General features: G+C 44.1%; 3 protein-coding genes across 3 annotated transcripts; 1 reads left to right on the top strand and 2 right to left on the bottom strand.

The window, feature by feature from the left end:
• Window positions 1-9,989: 9,989 nt before the first annotated feature.
• LOC4333415 (uncharacterized) lies at window positions 9,990-12,920 on the top strand. Its single transcript, XM_015776392.3, has 3 exons — window positions 9,990-10,695; window positions 11,132-11,479; window positions 11,588-12,920. The coding sequence occupies exons 1-3, from the start codon at window positions 10,210-10,212 to the stop codon at window positions 12,215-12,217; spliced, it is 1,464 nt and encodes a 487-aa protein (XP_015631878.1). The 5' UTR covers window positions 9,990-10,209; the 3' UTR covers window positions 12,218-12,920.
• Window positions 12,921-14,216: 1,296 nt separating this feature from the next.
• Window positions 14,217-16,653, bottom strand: LOC4333416 (ATP synthase small subunit 6-A, mitochondrial). The gene is made up of 2 exons (XM_015776391.3): window positions 16,372-16,653; window positions 14,217-14,406 (listed from the first exon to the last, which is right to left on the bottom strand). Exon 1 carries the CDS (start codon window positions 16,565-16,567, stop codon window positions 16,391-16,393), a length of 177 nt encoding a protein of 58 aa, XP_015631877.1. The 5' UTR covers window positions 16,568-16,653; the 3' UTR covers window positions 14,217-14,406; window positions 16,372-16,390.
• A 3,099-nt stretch (window positions 16,654-19,752) lies between these two features.
• Window positions 19,753-20,677, bottom strand: LOC112938365 (pectinesterase inhibitor 10-like). The gene has a single exon (XM_026024479.2). It carries the CDS (start codon window positions 20,562-20,564, stop codon window positions 20,061-20,063), a length of 504 nt encoding a protein of 167 aa, XP_025880264.1. The 5' UTR covers window positions 20,565-20,677; the 3' UTR covers window positions 19,753-20,060.
• Window positions 20,678-20,694: the final 17 nt, after the last annotated feature.

The raw sequence follows: 20,694 nt of genomic DNA, 5'->3' as shown, positions 1-20,694 counted from the left end.
GTATATTATCTGTGACGGGTGTAAACTTAACACCCATCGCAGATAAGAGGTTACCTGTGATGGGCCTATATGTAGGCTCATCGGAGGTGTTGTGTGCCAGGTCCATATATAGCCCCATCGCAGATGAGTTCTTACTTGTGACGGACGGTTCCTTGAGCCTTGTCTATATGAGATTTAGTTTAGTACTTCAGAGATGAGGCCATCCCTGACGAGACACTTTGATTCGCCATAAATAATCCGTCACAGATCGGCGGATTTGGCGTCAATGGTCGTGCAAATCAATTATAAAATACTTATACCTGCATTCATACTATGGCAGAAGATAATATGACCCATACTAGAAATTGAAAAATATAGACAAATGGTTAGAATAATGGTCAACTATCCGTGCAAATCAATTATGAAATATATATTTTTACCCGCATTTATACTAAGGCAGAAGATAATACTAGTACAAAACAAGATGGGTACACACGTCAGGAAACGGCTGCCTACACTGATGCATTGAAAGATATAGCTCGACGATATTCTAATGCTCCAAAGCATATCGACCCACACATGCATCAGAAATTCTATCATAACTCGTAATTAAGACACAAGATATTCTACATAGACTGACGATATTGGTGAATAATATAATTGTATATTCAGAGATGCACCTGTGGCCCTGTCAAGTCAAGTCGCCATCTAAGTTGGTAAAAGAAAATGAAAAAAGAAAGAAAGAAAGAGAGAAAGATGAACAGGGCAAAGTGGTTGGCACCACATGAAGCACAGGGAGCAATAGCAGTGTGTGTGTGGCTGTTCCACATATATTATTGCTCCCTAGATAGGAGTAATATAATCAGCTAGATATCTTAATTAATTAATTCTGAATCACGAATAGGGATTCAGTTAGATGTTGTTCGTAGGCATAGCTAGCCAATCAGCATGATTTGGCCCGGTCCGTTTGGTTGTTTGCAGCTATTCACGTTAATGTGTGGATGTGCCGCCATGTTAGCCTAATTATGCTCTGCTCCATCATGCATGTACCCTAGTGTGTCCACCAGTGCTCCTCTAATCAAATCAAAACACCTTTGCTAATCTGAAGCAACAAATTATGATCTCACCCACGGCTCTAGTGTGCCCATTGATAGTGATCACTCGCCACCGTGCGACAGTGTGAAGCAGACCTGCCTTATTGGTACATCATGCACAGGGACATACTCGAGGGCCTACTATTTGAATCCACAGATGACTTTTATTAGTGGTTGAAGTGCAGGAATAATTTGTGAAACTTCATAGTTTTTCAATAGTGGAATAAAATTAAATCCTGGTACTACCATGAAAAAAAAAATCCTGGTCCCTATATCCAAAGATGTTTTTAGGCTAAAAATCACTCTCTCCAGTCAGCAAGTATCCAGTTAAACTTGCGAAAATTTGACTATCAATTAGCTGGGCGATTGACGCAACTGCACGACTAGCACTCATTCAAAATTAATTATTTTTTTACACATGATTTTTTTTAAAAAAAATAAATAGTCATCTCATTGCCGTAAGATTTAAAAATTTTGAACCATATATCGGGATTCCAATTCTATAGTTTTTAAAAGTCACACCAGTGTCATCCCTTCCTTCTTTGCCCCATACTACCATGGATTCCATTCATTTTTCTTGGGACATTTGCGCAACTTGCCCTTACTCGACACCTTTTTCATGATGTTTTAAAGTTTATTTGGGATTAGCATTGAAATCCTGTTTTAGAATTTATTTTATTGTTATTCCGAATTTAAATTAATCTTACTTTTGAATATGAGTAAATTACATCGCCGGTACACGAACTTGTCAAGTGGGTGCAATCTAGTGCATAAACTTGTAAAATGCTCATTTTGGTGCATGAATTTGTCTGGTGCATGCGGAGAAAGGCGAAAAGGATACAACATGGCTAATCTTATTGATTTAGGGCATATATCTGGGAAGGTTGCTATTAGATATACATATCTTCAATAAAAAAAATAAAAAATAGAATAAGATATAGTGATAGTAGAAAAAGATTTTCCCCTAAAAAAAGAAAGTAGAAAAAGATTAAAAAAACCGAGCAGTGATATAAAGGTTAGAAATATATGAAATTCATCATTTTCATGATGAAGGATAAAGAAGAGACCAAATTTATAAATATTGAATGTCTTACGCATACTCACTACACGTATGCACGTCACATCCTAATCAACATCAGCTTCGTAAAATTAACATTTATAAGTTATTTTGGTCCTCGTTCGCACGAACTAGACAAGTTTGTGTACTGAAACAAGTATTTTACAAGTTTATGTACTAAATTGCACCCACCTAACAAATTGTGTTCCATCAATGCAATTTACTTTTTGGATATCTATATATTGTGTTTTTTTACTGAAAGTACTGCCGGGGCTTAGCCCGGCAGTGTGATTTTCATTTATTGAAGGAATATTTACAAGAAATTACAAGAAACGAAGAAAAACCCTATAAAGTTTGTAACCAATTAACAACAGATTACTTGAGGGGATCCTTCATTCTGCAGAGATGCAGAAGAACTTCATTTATAAAGAGAGACTTCCAAGACAGGAAGGTTGGCTGCAAATTCCCGAAGATGAGACCATTTCGTTGTTTCCAGATGTGCCAAGCAGCCAAGAAGAAGATCTTCAGAAAACCATACTGATTGAACTTCCATCTTGTAAAAGCTATCCTTTGGTAAAATTCAAGATCAGTATTCCACGAGATTCCAGAAACTGCCAACAAGCAGTGTGGACAGTTAAAGAAAAGATGATCTCTGGTTTCCCTTTGGTTTGTGTTGCACAAAACACATGATAAATCATCATCTATATATTGTGTTTTGATATGGACTATTATTGGTACGTGGTATTTACTTATTTTTTATTATAGTTTTTTTAAATTTCAATGATCTTTTTATTTTATTTTCAATCGTATTGAAATCCAATTTTGAAATTTTATTTTATTTTATTCAATTTTAATTAATCTAGTTTTGCATTCCAAGTGACTTTTCTTCTTATATTTTTTATTTTTTATTCTGAATTTTAGTTATTTCTAAATTATATCCCTATTAAACTCTTTTTTTTCTCCTATTAATATGGGAGTTTATAATGTCTGGATGAGTTTTTATTTTATTTTTATTTTCTAATTTTATTTTATTTTTGTTATTTGGAATTGATCATTGAAATCCAACTTCAGAATATATCATATTTTCTATTCCGAATTTTAATTAATCTCTTGTTGTGTTCTATAGATGAACTGTTATTTCAGTATTATTTTTTTTATTTCTACTTTATGCCGAATTTTCAAGATTTTTAAAGTTTATTTGGAATAATATTGAAAACTAATTTTAAAATTTATTTTACTTTGTATATATGTTCAAAGGCAAATCCGGGGACTTGGATATGTTATTTTCTGATTGCCAGCAGTTCTGTGCAGTTATACGTTAATTTATTTTGACCAACTTTGGTGTTTAATTGATTGCCCACGCTATTGGTTTTCTTGGTATCTATCTATGTATTCTATATAGTTGTAACCAAAAGCTTGACATGTATTAAGCCACATCATTAAAAAATAATAGCCTTTAGATCCCTCTCATGTTTTAATCTCAATCATCCATTTGCCATATGCATTTATAGCCCATAAAGTATAATTATTGCTATAAAACTTAATGTGCATTGAACCATGACAACTACAAACTAATTAATAGCCACTGGATCACTCTCATGTTTGATACATAACCATCCGTGTGTCATTTAGAATTACAATTTCACATCAACTACTACAAGATATTGTCCATTTAGATATTACGAGTACACGATTTATACAGTGTTTTCTTTAAGTTTTTTTAAGTATTTCTAAATTCTCCGCTGCAACTAAGCGGGTATCTACTAGTTTATTTGGATGTGAATCCTGATGAGCATATGAATTGGTGAGGGCCTAGTATGTGGCCGATAGGAGTCTATATAACGGTTTCCTACTCTAGAAAGGCTATAGAAATCTCTACTCTCTCCATCAAAAAAACGAATCTAGAATTGAAAGTGACATATTCTAGTATAACGAATCTGAATAGAGATATATCCAGATTCGTAGTACTAGAATATGTCACATTTAGTACTAGGTTGGTTTTTTATGGGACAGAAATAGTACGCTGCTGAGTACGTGTAATTCAATATTTATGGTGGCATCTGAACTTGAACTGACTCTGACTTATTTGTCCGGTTTCTATTGCACCGTGTACCCTATGGGAACTTGAGTGCAAGCTATACAAACTCTCATTAAAATCTTACCATTTAAATCTAGATGTACTATGATCCAATGGTTTTTTTTTATATCTAAGATTAATGTGAAAATTTCTATGAACGTGAACGCGGTATTTTTCTTTTAAGACTATCTTAATGATATAAATATAATTGACAGATTAGTAGATAGACAGATATAGAATAGATTCTTAATTATTACTTTAAAAAATACTCTTATAATATCATAGATTTACAAGAATCTATAAATTTATTTTAATATAAATTGATGGCCAAAGTTTGAAAAGCTTGCCTGAATCTTGTTATACATAGATATGAAAAGAATTATCTAACTTAACTGCAGTGTGGATAAGAAACTGACATGTGAGCCATAGCAAAATGGATTCTAAACATGTCAGTAGTAAACTGAAAATCTCAACACGAAGCCAACTGCTCATTTAAATGTCTACCCGTGCCAACTGAAAAACTCAGCATTGACCATTTCCATATCAATTCGTGATAAACAAAGTATAAAGCCACCTAATCCATGCATGCATGGTCATATACAGATATATAAATAACCCCCGTCCGTACAATGGGGGTAACAGTAAATAATTAAAGGAACAGTGCCAAGTCAAGCCAGCAGGAAAATAATTAATTATTTAGCCAATTAACATATGTGTGTGCCCTCTTCTCTAACCTCTCCATCCTGTCTGGCCGACGACGAGCTGTGTGTGTGTGTGTGTGTGTGATCACTAGCTGTGTGAGAGAGAACTAAGCAAGCAGATCCAAGATTACTCCCGTGCTGCGTACGTATGACCCTACATCATCATGGCCAACATGGGATTGATTAACATCATATCGCCGCTCACCAACCAAAAAGGGGGATTAATTAACCACACGACAGTGAGATGCATGCATGCACGGCATATCCCACTGATCATGTTCGTGTGCTAGCTGATAGCTTGTGTGTAATAATCTCAATCTAGCTAGCTAGCTGCTAGATGCAGATCTCCGCTGTTATTATAGGAAACTGGCCACCCATTACCATTAGTCGCCATCAATAGTACTGTCCCAGCACTGAATTTGGTAACAACGGTACAGGGGGGAAACAATATCCGGATATATAACAACATTAATTCCAAAACCGTTTGGGACTACTTATACAACTTATATAAGCCTAGCACAATGTTTGTGTGTTGTGACGGATTTTGTTTTTAAAAATAACTTATTACATATATTTTAAATTTAATACCCTAAAAATATTTCTTATGTCTAATATATTAATTATCATCATGTTAATTTTGTTGTCACTTTCTAGTTGTCTATTGAGTTAGCCATAGGGATCAAGCTAGCAAAGTATTGTCTCACATGGATGTTGATTGTTATGTAGCAGATTCAACACCACCAATATTATCTTTTATATAGTATAGATATAGAAAAAAGTGATGGGAATAGTCCCACATTGCTAATCTAGGGGGAGTTGAACCAATTTAAAAGTGGGGGAGCCCCTCACCTCTTGAGTTAGCTTTTGGGGTGTAGCAAGGCTTTCTCCCGGTTTTGGGCCAACAAAAAGGATATTCATCTCTGTTGTTTTTTTCATCCTTTGGATAATTCATTGGCCCCAGATCAACTCTATCTCACAACACCTATCTTATATATACAATATTGCAAAACCTAATACTTCCATTTTCTAGCTACATTAATGCCCCTTATATTTTCTTATCTCGTATAGTCGTATGCCTCCTCCCTCCTCAACGCCAACAAGGCCATCCACTCCCAGCCGCAATTATCATCACCCGTCACACAACCTATACCGCTCTCTGGTGCTGGTGATCATATATATACCACCCTCTCCTCAACGGTCCTAACTATAAAACTTCATCCTTGATTTTCCAGCCGAATGCCATTTAGCAAATCTATTATTTTAAGCGAATGCTCACAATTTTAAAATTTCCCCGGATAGAAGTATCCTTTAGCCGATCATTGTTTCTTCTATACGCACGATTCAGTTTTTTTATTATTCTACTTTGGCGTACGGAAATATAGTTAGGTTACATGCTATGATTTATGACTACCCCTAACATATCGTTGTCAGGATACGATTGATCCTGATTTTAAAGTTGACTGATCTAAGAGTGGACACATTGTTTGTGAGCATGAGCTTGGTACTTACTTGTTTAAAATATAATAAGACGTGTGATCAAAACTTAGCATGATCTTTAATATTTGATTTTTAGTTTCTCGTACAGCACTATAATATTTATAGCAACAAAATCATCATATATATATATATAAAAAAATACATTCAACAGTCAATTTTTTTTCTTCAAATGAAATTTAATATATATTAGATTAATGTTGATCAATTTATCTAAGTTGAATCTAAAATGTGTGCACGTATTGTATTATAAGGAGGAGGAAGTAATGACTAAATCTCGCCTGACAAACTACTACCTACCTATAGCTAGCTAGTAGCTCCTTTTGACGCAAATTCTTCCAGTGCAGTTGCTCTCCCCAACTTGTAGTGTTGTACAACAACGCAGAGATCCTTCCAATACTGCATAGCTGTAGCTCATTAACCCCTTTGAACAGACTTGGCAAAAGTACAAAACGAAGCCGCCCATGGCTAAGAGAAGAACTCAAGACCGAGGCCACTGAATCACGACAAACTATACTGACATAAACTCTGTGGAAAAGAGAGTATATACTGAGGTTATCCTGGTCTCTCCTCTTCCGTGTGTGTGTGATGCAAATCCATCCAAATTATCTACACGGCCTTCGACGCTAGCTAGCTACCATCTTAAACGCAAAGCTTTGTATACGTGTAAAGTTTAACGTATACGTGTAGCCAAGTCATTTCGGGGACGTGCATTGTAGACTGAGACTAATTTTTGACGTAATTTCCTCGTGTACGTGCACGGTATCTCTCCAAAAAAAGAAAGCTAAACTTTCTAGCGAAAACGAACCACGCCAGTCTACACCCAGCAGTCCCAGCACAACATCGTGAAGCAAACGCCTTGCGATCAACTCTCAGTTTCACTACATACTTTTAATTTGCAAACTCGAATTAACAAGCATATATAGCACAGCTGTAGCGTACAGAGACTCCTCCCTTGGAGCTTAGCGAGAGTATAGCGTACCGGCTCGTCAGTTCACTAGTGCTAGCAAAGCAAAAGCGGCAAAGTTTCCAAAACGGAGCGACGCATATGCATGCAGGACCGGCCCAAAGCTAGCGCAACAACAACTACAAGTCGGTCGAAAAACCGGCCACGCTACGCCATGACGCGATCTATCTCTACCTCTACCTCTCTCTCTCTCGCGTCTCTATCCCCCAGCTTCCCCGTGACGCGTACGCATGCGCGCGCGCGAGCGCGACGCGAGCCGTTCCAAACGCCGTGCATCGCTGGGTCGCGCGCGGCTATAGCCTTAACCGGGGCAGGGCTTGGTGGCTTTTTGTCCGCTCCGGCCGCGCGCGGGGGGCTCACATGCTTTTCCGTCGGCCAAACCGCGTGAGAGGGGGGGGGGGGGGGGGGGCAGAGACGGCAGTGGCCGAACCTTCTGTTTAACGGCGCCGTCGCGGCCTCGCTGGGGAGATCTCGGATGGATGGTGGATGGATGGATCGATCATGCCATGCGCGCTCGCGTCCCGTGCCATGGTGCTGTGCTGTGCCATGGGGCTGGGTCAGCTCACCGCCCGCCTGGGGGTGATTCATGGAAGGAAGCGCTAGGCGTCAACGATTTGGTGGTGTTTTTTTTAATAGTATTGGCAGTTAAATTTGCAGTTACTGAATTCAGATAGCTCTCAAATGGTTCAAATTTAATAAATATCTTTACTAATTGTATTCGATACACTGATAGTAATACCACACATAATCTCTCTAAGAGACATCCTTCCTAGTTGTATTGAATGTTTCCTTGACCACCTGTACCCACAACAACTGTAACCCACTGCTGTTGATATTGATGTGGCTCGTTTCGCCACACTCTCTTTACTGAGTTGCTTTCCACGGCTAATGTTGTTTGTAGGGGATGAGGCAAGAATTTATCAAGACTAAGGCTCAATTATTTGGTTATCAATTTCTTTTGTTGAAATTCTATCTAAAATCTTATGCACTTCTATTTATATTTTTCCCGTGTATGGGGCTTAAGCCAAAGCTTCACCCCTTGTCATCCACTTTTAGATTTCCACTACCGTAGTATAGTGGTAGACCTAGCCTAAAATTATGATGATGGAGGCGAACAAGTTTAGTAACGGTGTGTAAATCCAACCTAAACAGAAGCCACATAATTTATGCTAAATGCAGGCAATATCTACTAGCACAATGCAAACCAACTGGAAACTAACAATCGAACAATAAGCCACAAAGTAATACCAAGCAAATTTAGCACACGTGACAGGGCTGGCTGCACACCACCATCAAGAACACCAAGGTTGCATGTCGTAGTAGCTTGCAACATGTTGACCCTGCCGGCAGCCACCTCTTGCTTTTGCTCCAACTCGACACTTGAGCAGCGGATCAACATGCACCAACTAGTGTAGGCACCCTACGTGAATCCTCCTCGGTCAGGCCCAGTGGCACCAACAATATCTGCCACCCGTTGCTAGGTCGCTGCCAATCCAGGGCATTGTCATATTGTGTACGTAGTTTGTTGCATCTCAGTAGCAACACCGGGTGTTGAGGAGTTTGCCGATAGGAAGGGCATTTGGGAAAAAAAAATGAAAGTGGGTCTAGCTCCAGGGAGTAGGGACATTCCACAAGTTAGTCCATATGTCTACTTTGGCCCAACACTGCTCCAGATCAAGATGGTTCGTCATCTCAACACGCTTGTAGCTTGTGATGCTGCTACTAGCCATCACCCCGCTGCCACTCTTGGGGAAGACAATTTCCTGGGGAAGATGGGGGTCAGGGTGTTCCACCATTGAGTAGCTATGGCAGCCGCCACAACATGCCATAGTGGTAGGTTCTTCCTTGTTGCACCGCATTCACCATTTGCTCTAGCGGGTCCACGTAGATCAACCTTGCTTCATCTTGCGGCTTCGATTCCTTTTCCATAAGTGTCTCATCGTTCCCTATGTCGATCAATTCACGTGCGATCAATTTACATCACCAACAATGAGGGCTCTCACCAAGCCAAGGGCCGAGGCCCAAAGTTTGGGCCGACCCAACCTATTCTATATTGCATTTGAATTACCTTTTGAAAATAAACATAGAAGTGTATGGGCTTTTCTTTTTGTGCGACGGCCTTGGCGGCCAAAGGCCTAGGTTTCCCGACCGCCAATTATCTCGTGACAAGAACGCAATTCTTAGCACTAATTGGCTACATGCGTCACGCAACCAACGCTCTGTGGTGCGCCTTTACAGGCTTGTCGTGTAGCGTAGATAATGATTCGCCGAGCCAATCATCATCACTCAAAAGGAACGCACGAAATTCCCGCCAAAACACTGCCCTTGTCGTCACTTGCATGGAACACTACGTATCTGTAGACCAGCAAATAAAACTAGAACATACCAACATTTGCTATGTGATGTTATTACCTAGAAAATAACCATTTTTGGAAGCAAAAGCAACCAAGATACTTATACCTAGGTAAGTAGAAAAGATATGCTCTAGTAAACTACTAGGAAGAGGACTGGAGGAGTAGTGTTGGTGGAGCAAAGAGGGGGTGAGTTCACCACTGGAGGTGAGGGGAAGCGGCAGCCGACTTGTGTGCGTATAAACGGCTTCTCTCGCTGTCAACACAACACACACCCCTGCATCCATTTCCTGCGTCCAGCTAGCAATCTTTGCCTCCCTTCCGGCCCCCCTACCCCACCTCTCCCCTTTTTTGCCGTCCAAACCCCTCTCTTTCCGTATAAATTCGCAAACCACCCCTCGTTCCACACTAGTCCACACACCAAACGCTGTTTGTCTCGCACCCCCGTAGTTTTCTCTAATTGCAAATAGGTCCCTGTCCGTCCATCCCATGGAACGGAGGAGGGGGGGTGGTGGTGGTGGCGGCGGCTTCTTCGCCGCGCTGCGGGAGGAGGTGGCGCGCGGGCTGTCGCCGGCCCGGGCGCGCGGCCGGAGCAGGTCGGACGCGGCGGAGCTGGCGGCGGCGATGAGGATGTCCGGAGGCGGCGGCGGCGGGGGTGAGATGCTGGCGCCGCTCATGGAGGGGCCCGATCCGGAGTCCGGCGACGGGGAAGGCGGGGGTGGTGGTGGGGGTGGCGGCGGTGGAGGTGGTGGGGGTGGCCGGGGCGCGCGCGGGCGGAGAGGGGAAGGGTGGGGGCAGTGGGTGAGGGGGCAGCTGTCGCGGACGCCGTCCTCCGTGGCCGCCGCGGCGGCCGGCGCCGGCGCCGCGCGGAACGACCTCAGGCTGCTCCTCGGCGTCATGGGCGCACCGCTCGCGCCCGTGCATGTCTCCGCCGCCGAGCCGCTCCCGCACCTTAGCATCAAGGACACCCCCATCGTAAGTGCTTCCTCGCGCTCTCCTCCTCCTCCTCGTTGACAGCGCAGCACTCTCGGTGTTTTCCCTTTGGCGCTCTAGATTCGGTCTAGTCGAGTGTTCGACCAAATGTTCGAGCCATAATTTCCATGGATGGATATTTTTTAGTTCTCTTAATTCGTGAATGAATTCATGGTACTGTATACTGTAACAATTTTTTTTACTGATGATTATACTGCTCTATTCTTTTTCTAGAGGAATTAAATAAATTTATTGACGTCATTACTGATGTCTACATATATGGTATGACAAATATGTTGGTTCTTTAGGAAATGATATGTGGAAATTTGTTGTAGTTGTGCCTTGATCCAGGAATGTGGGTTATCTGCTGTAAAACATGGTCAATTTTTTTTACTGTTAAGTAGATTGTAGAATTTGTTCTTAATGTGGTTGTCTACAGGAGACCTCGTCGGCACAGTACATACTGCAGCAATACCTGGCGGCCTCTGGTGGGCAGAAGCTTCTTGCATCCGTGCGGAATGCGTACACTATGGGGAAGGTGCGCATGGTGGCCACCGAGTTTGAGACTGCTGGCCGCCTTGTCAAGAACCGCAATGCTGCTCGCTGCGCCGAGCCAGGCCGCTTTGTCCTGTGGCAGATGGCTCCTGAGATGTGGTACATTGAGCTGGCTGTCGGTGGGAGCAAGGTGCATGCGGGCTGCAATGGCAAGCTCGTGTGGCGCCACACCCCGTGGCTCGGTGCCCATGCTGCCAAGGGCCCTGTTCGCCCTCTCCGTCGTGCACTTCAGGTATGACTGCACTGCTTGGGCCACACCTTGTACGTGGTTTGCCTCTGCCCATTCAGCCATGGGAGAACCTTAAGTTTTACTCAAATGTTTCGGTCAATGTCTTTATAGGGTTTGGATCCATTGACCACTGCAAGCATGTTTGCTGGTGCGCGCTGCATTGGGGAGAGGAAGGTGAATGGGGAGGATTGCTTCATTCTGAAGCTGTGCACAGAACCTGAGACCCTTAAGGCACGCAGTGAGGGTCTCGCAGAGATCATTAGGCATGTTATGTTTGGATATTTCAGCCAGAGGACTGGCCTTCTTGTCCATATTGAAGATTCACACCTGACTCGGATCCAGTCGACAACCGGAGGAGATGCTGTTTACTGGGAGACTACCATCAATTCATTCATCGAGGATTATCGTCCAGTGGAAGGTATAATGATTGCACATTCTGGGCGCTCTGCTGTGACCCTATTCCGTTTTGGTGAGGTGGCCATGAGCCACACCAAGACTCGTATGGAGGAGGCATGGAGCATTGAGGAGGTTGCGTTTAATGTCCCTGGTCTGTCCATGGATTGTTTCATACCACCCACTGATATCAAGTCTGGATCTATTAGTGAAACTGTTGAGCTTTCTCATGGTGAGAAGAGCAAGGTTGGCCCTCCCCCTGGCCATCGTGCCAAAGTTGCTGCCTTGGAGAAGGCGGTTGATGGGAAAGTAGCATGGAGTGGAACCATACTTGAAGATCACAATTGATCTGCAGTCTGTCCATACATGCTTCTTACATTGCAGTTGACTGACTTTGATGAATGTAGTGTAGGTGATAAACAGGTCGAAGGAGGATTTGGAGTTTGTAGAACCAAATGCCCTTTGTGTACAGGGAGCACCATGAGGTATTCACCAGATCCTGCATATCCTTGAGGGTGATCTGTGTGAATAATCCTTTCTAATCTCATCCTGATATACGCGTAGTAGGTAGCCTCGTTTGCTACCTCAGGCTTTTTGTCAGTGCCATCTGAAAGAACATGGTGCGTTCTCCATTCCAGGTTCCAGCCACATGTGGAAGGTCCATTGTGGTAATGCTGTTTGTTCTCCTTTAGCAATACTGATTAGTCATTGGTGTCAGTGGGGAAGAAGTATTTCCTCGGTGGCAACCGACAGTGAATTAGTTGTCAACTTGTTGCCATTGACATCTGATTGGCGGGTTTAGTTTTCGTCATCACATCCAATTGGCGGTTCAAAATGCTGTGCTTGGTGATGCTTCCTGGTCAAAGCTAACTTCAGAGAAAAGTAGAAACTCTAAAATGGTTGCTACTTCTTAGGTTTCTAATTGTAAGTTTTTTTCCCTTTTGAACCTTCCTTTGCATCTCTCTTATTTATCATGAGATGAAGGTGTACTCAACAGAAGTTTGATGTAATCCAAAACATTTATGATTGTGATGGGTTGAACTGTTTGTGATGTCTGCTGCCCTGCTCACACCCATCTGTTTTGAGTACTTTAAAAATGATTTTGGCTCCCTATGATGTTGCATTGCAACAGTGTGACATCAATGTGGCTTTTTGGTCTGCTTGCATTTTACTTTGGTCTGCAGTATGTTGGGGGGAGTAATGATTCATTACTATGATGGCATGGCCCCCATGTGCTTCTTCTAGTATACCTCCCCCAGGTGATGTGTTGATACTGTTGAAATTGTTGATGAAGTGAGCTTTGCAACCATGGTAGCAGTACGTATCCTTTTCTATCGCTTTGCTCCATTCTTCGAAGCTTCAAAACCTTGATACCTTCTTGCCCCTGGCATTAATGGAATTGCACTCCCTTCTTATTTCTTGATGTGAGCAATAGTTTTATTCTTAGGGGTGTGTGTTCTTCGTGGGGAGAAGAAACCACTGTCTAAGATTGAGGAATACTAATATTCTCAAGTCCACTGTCTTAGTCCTTCCTCACCTATTGGGAACTTGGAACTCACACACACCCATCCTGCAAGGTCAAACTGTTGTATATTCTGGAGCTTGGCAACAGTTATCCTGTCTACCATTGTAGGCCTTCGTTAGGGTTTTGGAGTTGTTTTAGTGTCCGTTCCGTCGACGTCTTTTGTCGCTCTTTCTTTTTTAACTTGTTCTTCCTATGGGAACTGGAGCATGTGCATTTTCTAATATACAAGTGCACTGCAGAGCCAGTTTTTTCAAGTCAACGTTCGACGGACGCTGGATTTGTCTTTCGAGAGTAATCTGAGCTATGAGCTGGTTTGTTCGATCAAGACCACGCAGAAATAATGGGATCTTAACTCTGCAGCCTTGTTCTATTTGCATTTGTAGTCTTGCTGTTGCTGTGCAAACCGATGCATAACAAGAACTTTTACAAGTAGGGCTGAAACCGGTACGTAGCTAGGCCGGAAGACTGAAATTTTTCTATTGGGCTTCACACAAACAAATAAACCCAAAGCTGTGTTTTAAATGGGAATGGAACAAACGCTGCAAGTTTTACGGGCAGATTTGGTTCATTTCGACACGACACTTCTCGGCCAAATCTTGTCTACGGTGTGTCTAGCAATTTACTCGCCTCACCTTAGACAAAGTTTGGCAAAAGAAACGTGCCTAAGACAAGTGTGCGGAAGTTACAGCAATGAACCAAATGTCTTGCCCAAGAAACTATGTCGTGCCTAAGCCCAACGTTTGGCAACCAGCCAGGAAAGCCCTTTCGATGTATACTTACCATCGATACAAGCTTTTACAAAAAATAAATCAGGAAGCAGGATGGCACTTGAAGAGTATTACAGGTTTATACCAGAAGCTCAAATTTTTTGGTCCAAAGATTCAAACGCCTCTTATTAGATACAACTGGAGCGGTTGTCCACCCAAATGGATAAACAAAAAACAGGTAGGTTCATTTGGAACAGAAAAATAGGCCAAACTGAAGACTTAGGCAATACCAGCTGTTCCTTCACCTGCAGATATGGTAAGGTTAAGCAAAGTAAGTACTTCCATAAACAGGATACCTGAAATTAGGAACTCCAATTTGACATGTCATGCATGCAAAGAAAGGTTTCCAAATTTTACAAAATACGCCAAATGACTATCAAGCAAAGAGTATGAATGATGTTGCCTTCATGTTTTTACTTGCTACCTATGGTTCTAGAAAAAATAACAACAGCAATTCCCTTAGGGCTTCAAAACAATTACAAACAAAAGCAGCAGCTGTACAGCTTGATTTGATCATTGCAGTGCATAGCAGAAATGCACAATTCAAAACATTCACAAAAAAAGTTCACATTGACAAAACATTTTTTTTTCTGGAAGCACACTAAGATAAGCTTGTGTCCAATGGACAACAAATTTGCTCAATGAATCCTTAAGTACCTCAATAAACAAATACACATTCACAGATGTTAACAATTTGAGCGTGCTGAAGGTAATATGAGCTGCTGATAAAATCAAACAGAGTAGGGCATATAGCCAGCCAGCCAGGTCAATACAATAACAGTTTCTGAGATAATACTCCCAGCCCCAGAAAGTATACAACACCCATGAGTGGCAAAAATACCATTGATGTGGAAGGAACCATATACAGTAACTCCAAACAGTGGTTTGATCATAATTAGTTGGGCTCTGAAGCATCAGATAGGTTTGAATTACAAGGATACAAGACATTTACATTAGTGATTGGAATCCCTTGTGCAATACTCAACAAAAATTTAAATCACAGTTAGCTGGTTTAGAAATTGATATGTGATCAGCTTTTGTTTGAAAAATAAAAGGGAAGCAACAATAAACGGATCTACAGGTACATGAGCACCTTGATTGAGGAAATTTTATTGATATAAATATCTAGAAAATGCGTTCGTGGAGTAAGAACCACCTTTCCTTCCGTATTACAGCATTTCATACACCCTTTCCAACTTTTGCATGAAACTATTTTTCAACATTCGTATATTATTAAATAGTAATCCCTATGTACTGCCCAAACATTATGTTCCAAGACGTATCACAATAATATTAGGGAAATGCTACGGGACGGTTTCCCGTTCAGACGGGATGATCATCTAAGGTATCGGCTGATACCCCGTTTGGACATGATGATACCTCAAGGTATCGCCAATACCTACTAGGTATTGGCATACCTGGGTATCAGACGATACCTCTGAGGTATCATCCTGTCCGAACGGGATACCGTCCTGTAGCATTCCCCTAATATTATGAATAGGATTGGAACGCAGCATTATTTTCCTTCGCACCCTTCTTTCTCTTAGAAAAGAAAACCTTATTTATAAAATGTAGCGTCAATGTATTCTGCATCCTTTTCATACTGATTACGAATGCCTGGATGTAAAGAAGCACATTTATCATTTGCGTATGTTCCATTCTTCCAAGTTTAGAAGGTAAAATTAGCACACTAAGAACAATCGGGACTTTCTGCTACCCTTCAAAAGGAAACAGGCTACAAAAGCACATCTGTCTACAAAAAAGAAGTTGAATTGTACTCTCAACCATGCTTTAAGAATTAGCCACTTGCTATGCCCTTAATGCATTTTTCAGAAAACTTAGGCTATCTTGATCACGGAGCAATATCGATGAGCAAAGTTGCCTAATCCTCACCTTCATGGACTAATTAATAATCACATCATAGAGAATGTGCCGCCAGAAGATTCCTACATTTTCCCCCCTAATCCTATCTCCTGATTCCCCCCAAATTACTCTCCCGTTTCGCGGGAAGTGATGTTGCTGCAATCCTAGCGATTCGATTCAAATCGAAACCAAATCACACCATACCATGCCCAGCTTAAAGCAGGAACAAACAATAATAACCCCCAAATAGTTTCTACAAACCAGATCTACCGCAGGACAGCGGAAAGAACCAGATCTCAGCCGGAGGGGAGACGAGATCGAGGAAGGAGGCGCGCGGGGGGATTTACCATGGAGGCACGGATCAGATCAGTGCTTCTTGTGCGCCTGGACGAACTTGGAGTTCTTGAGGTCCTCCTCGGTGAAGCCGGCGGTCATCTTGGTGATGATGGCGCCGGTGACGGCGAAGCCGGTGAGGAAGGGCCAGCAGCGCTTCCACTCCCTCCGGAAGAACACCGGCCACGGATCGAAGCGGCTGAAAAACATCCTCGATCTCCTCCTCTTCCTCCTCCTCCGCGGCGGCCTCGGTGTGGTTGGGGGGTCAAGAGGTCCTTTCGCTTTTTTCTCGATCCGAAGGGGGAAGAAGCGGATGGTGGTGGTGGTTATCGCATCGCGTTTAGGGTTAGGCAGGGGCGCCGCCGCATGGAGATGGGCCTCGCCTCTCCTCCACGTGGGCCAGATTTTAGTGGGCCTGGAGTAGTTCACATGGGCCGGGTCAACTAACTCCAGTGTTCACGGGCTTTTCAAACCAGCCGACCTGTCCACGTGTCATGTGAAAATCGGATTTTTTTAAAAAAATTATTTTTACATTTTTTTAGGCAGTTGTCTAGCAAATCCCTTTTTTTATTGAAATATTTAAAAAAAATTGCTTCATTTTTATAGAAACACAATATAAATGCAAGTATTCACAACGTATGCACACTCACACCTATGAACGTACACATACACACCTGCCCCTGTAAGCACCTCTGAATGGCTGGGATGGTATATCTTTAGATTGATAAAGTCAGCACGGGCACCTCGCTATCAACGGATACGTCGCATACTATTAAAAGAATAATTAGTCTTAAATACGAGCACCCATGTCTAATCTAGAATTTGAACCTGAGACGTTCTTTCTAAATCGCCCTTCCACAGGACATTAAGGATCTAAATGTAAACTTTTTTATTTGTATTCAAACCCTTTTCGCTAGTTTTAATTGTTTAATAAACTAGTAATGCTTGTTCGACACTCCAACTGATTTTAAATAGAAAAGTAATAAACCATAATGTTGTTGATCTCGATGATATGTAAAGTTTATTTTTATCTGATATCGCTTAAAATGTAGTGTTGTTAAAATAGGTTTTAGATTTTACAACGAATATTTGGACATGAAAACGATCTTAAATGAAAAGGTTTGTTTCTGACATCTCGTGAAAATGGTTAGTAATAACCACTAACTCTAAGTTTGGTATACCATTTTGTATCCTTTCATTTGCTTTTATGTATTATTTGATAATTGAATTTGGTACTTAAGAACCATCAACAATGTTCTTTTTCTCTCATCTTTGCATATGGCTCTCTCCTAGCAGTGTCTCCCTCTTCGTGCTAGCCGAGCTCGACCAAGCATGCGATGGTTGGAGGTCAAGGAGGCGAATGCAGCGACCAACCTCGAGATCCATCGCCATGGAGACCAACCTTCGGATCCATAACTTGAAAGAGAAGCTCGCAATGGTGGTGGCCCTCTTCCTGCCCACTCCCTTTGTGAGCTCGTGCATTTTGCTGGTTACCGTCCTCCTTGCTAAGGAACCTCGAGATCTATCGCACCAACCTCGAGCGAGCTCGTGCTGTGCCCTTGGTCGCCGCCTCCATTTACCCCCAAGGGAATCTGCCTTTGCTGTCCTTCTGGAACAATTCAAGCTCTACCGCCATGTCGCCATCTCCGTTGTTACGCCCAAAACTTTAGTTAATTTTTAGACTATTTTGTGTATAAATCCCTGTTTAGGAATCAAGTCAGAGTACATAAAACGATAAATTAATATACAAATCAAAACGTAAATAAGAAATCCTCATTAATTGTTGAATACTTGAACAGTGATAGATCGGAGGATTGAGTAGAGATGACATGCAGTAAGGGCATCCACAATATGCATATAAAGTGGGTAGTAAGAAATAAAATACTACTACTACCAGGTTGTATACATTGTGGAAGTAGTAAGTAACAAATACTAGGTAATATGCTTACTACCTAGCCATAAGCAATAAACAAATGATTTCTCTCATCCCTCTCTCATGGATAATGGTTGTGGGGTCCAGCTTACTACCCACTTTTGTTATTTCACCATTGTAGCTACAACAACAACTAATATCCACTGACACATGGCCCACCCTTATTCTTAAAGTAGGTAGTAAACATTGGTGATGCCCTAAGAATTATGAGCATACAGAGATCCTGTTCAATTTTATCACCAAAGCAACCAAACCTAGCTAAAACATCAATATAAGAAAAAAAAAATTATGTTGGCTGTTACTGCATTTTTTTCCTGTAGTTATAGTGTAACCATCACACCAAAAGATTAAAGTTTCCATTACTGCTGACTACTTAACGTTACACTAGGATAGGATGGGATGGGATGGGATGGGATGAACCCATTTTTAGGAGTGTTTGGTTCAGGGGTGAGTGGGATGGGTTGGTCCCTAGAGAGGAATATTCCTCTCAGATTTGGGACCAACCGATCCGGCCAAAACTGGCGGACGAACTCGTCCCAAGTGGGACGAGCGAACGGCGTGAATGAGCGAGCACGCTCGCTGCCCTGCTCACGCGCTCGTCCTCGAGAGACAGCGGCGGACCTCGGCGACGGCGGCGGCGGTGGGCTCGGCGACGGCGGCGGCGGGAGGCTCGGCGACGGTGGCGGTAGATGGCTCGGGCGACGGCGACGGTGGTGGGCTCGGGCGACGGCGGCAGTAGACGGCTTGGGCGACAGCGGCGGCGGTGGGCTCGGCGACGGCGGCGGTGGGGGGCTCGGTGGCGGCGGATCCAGTGGTGGGGAAGGCAGCGGCGGCGGATCCAGTGATGGGGAGGGTTGCGGCGACGGATCCGGAGGCGGGGAACTCGGTGGCGGGCCGACCGTGCGTCGTCGCGCTTCTCCGCCCGCCCGACCACGATGGTGGCCATGCTCGCCCTCCTCTCCACCGGCCTCTCCCTCTCCCTCTCCCGCGCGGACCTCGCCGCCGTCGTCGTCGCCGAGCCGCGGCTGCTCTGCGCGAAGGCCGACACCATCGCCGCCAGTGCTCGGTTGGGTCATCCCGTCTGTTGTCGTCGCGCTCCTCCGCCCGCTCGTCTGCGATGCCGACGCCGTCATCTCCGCGGTGCTCGCGACCCAGGTCCCCGACCAGACCAAGCTCATCGATGCCATCAAGGAGGCCGGCGGCGACCACGTCCGGAGGTGAGGGCAGGTGCGGCGTCAGCCATCGTTGTTGCAAACGGCGTTGTCGGTGGTTGCAAACGGCGCTCATCCCATCCCTCCCTTGTTCCTTCAACCAAACAAAAAACTGGGATCGTCCTATTTTACAAACCAAACACCCGAATGGAATCATCCCAATCCTAAAATCAGGGATGGTTTCATCCCATCCCACCTAGTCCCAGAACCAAACACACGCTAGAAGTACCATCCACGCGTTTCTGTGGGTCTGAGAAGTAAAATTTCTGTTTTACGAAATTTGACAGTGCTTCAGATCATACGTACACAGGTGGGTGTTGTCCTCAAACTGCCCAAGCAAAAGCAATGAAGAAACGGAACCCGTAGCTGAACAAACAGCTGGGCTTCATTTTCAGGCGCTAGTACGGATAAGCATGTGGACGAGCGCGAGCGCGATGCTGGTGTGCTGCATGGCGCGGCGCACCCCGGGGCGCAGCTCGGCCCTCACCGGCGTCGGGGCGGACGCGGCTGGCCGGAGAGCGTCGGCGCACGTGCCCTCGTACGTCATCGCGGCGCTCAGTCACGTCTGCGCGTCGCGGACGCGCCACAGCACCTCGGGCCCGGCCACGGCCCGCTCGACGCCGTCCAGCCGCCCCGCCGCGCGCGCCGCCAGGTCGGCCGCCGACGCCACGGCCTCGGCGCAGTCGCCGAGCGCGCCGGCGGGGGACTCGGTGGTGCCGGTGGTCGACGGTGACGGGATCCGCCCGCCGAGGCTGTTGATGGTGCCGGCGGTTAGGTTGGCGGAGGGGACGGCGAGGCGGGCGTGGCTGGAGCCGACGGCGGCGGCGTACGGCGAGAGCGCCGCGGTGCAGAGGCGCGGGTAGAGCGTGCGAGCGCAGCAGCCGCGGACGAACTCCCTGTCCTGATCTCGCCGCGCGCCAGCGCCGCCGCCGCCGAGTTCTCCCGCCGGCGCCGCCACCGGTGATACGGCAGGAGCAGGACTCACCGTCGCCGGCGTGGAGGTCGCCGCAGGTTGCCACGAGCCGGCCGCCACGGCGAGGAGTATCACGAGAGCAAGAAACATATTATCTGTTCGTAGTTGGCAGTTGCAGCGTACGTGGGGGAGGTGTGTGAATGATGGTACACTAGTGTGCTCCAAACAAATACTACTATGGATGCATGCAAACGGAATTATTGTACGTGGAGAGATAGCG

Source organism: Oryza sativa, chromosome 3 (genome assembly GCF_034140825.1).
Source record: "Oryza sativa Japonica Group chromosome 3, ASM3414082v1".
NCBI lineage: Eukaryota > Viridiplantae > Streptophyta > Magnoliopsida > Poales > Poaceae > Oryza > Oryza sativa.
Note: the sequence above shows the minus strand (reverse complement) of the source record. Positions and strands in the feature narration are given on the sequence as shown.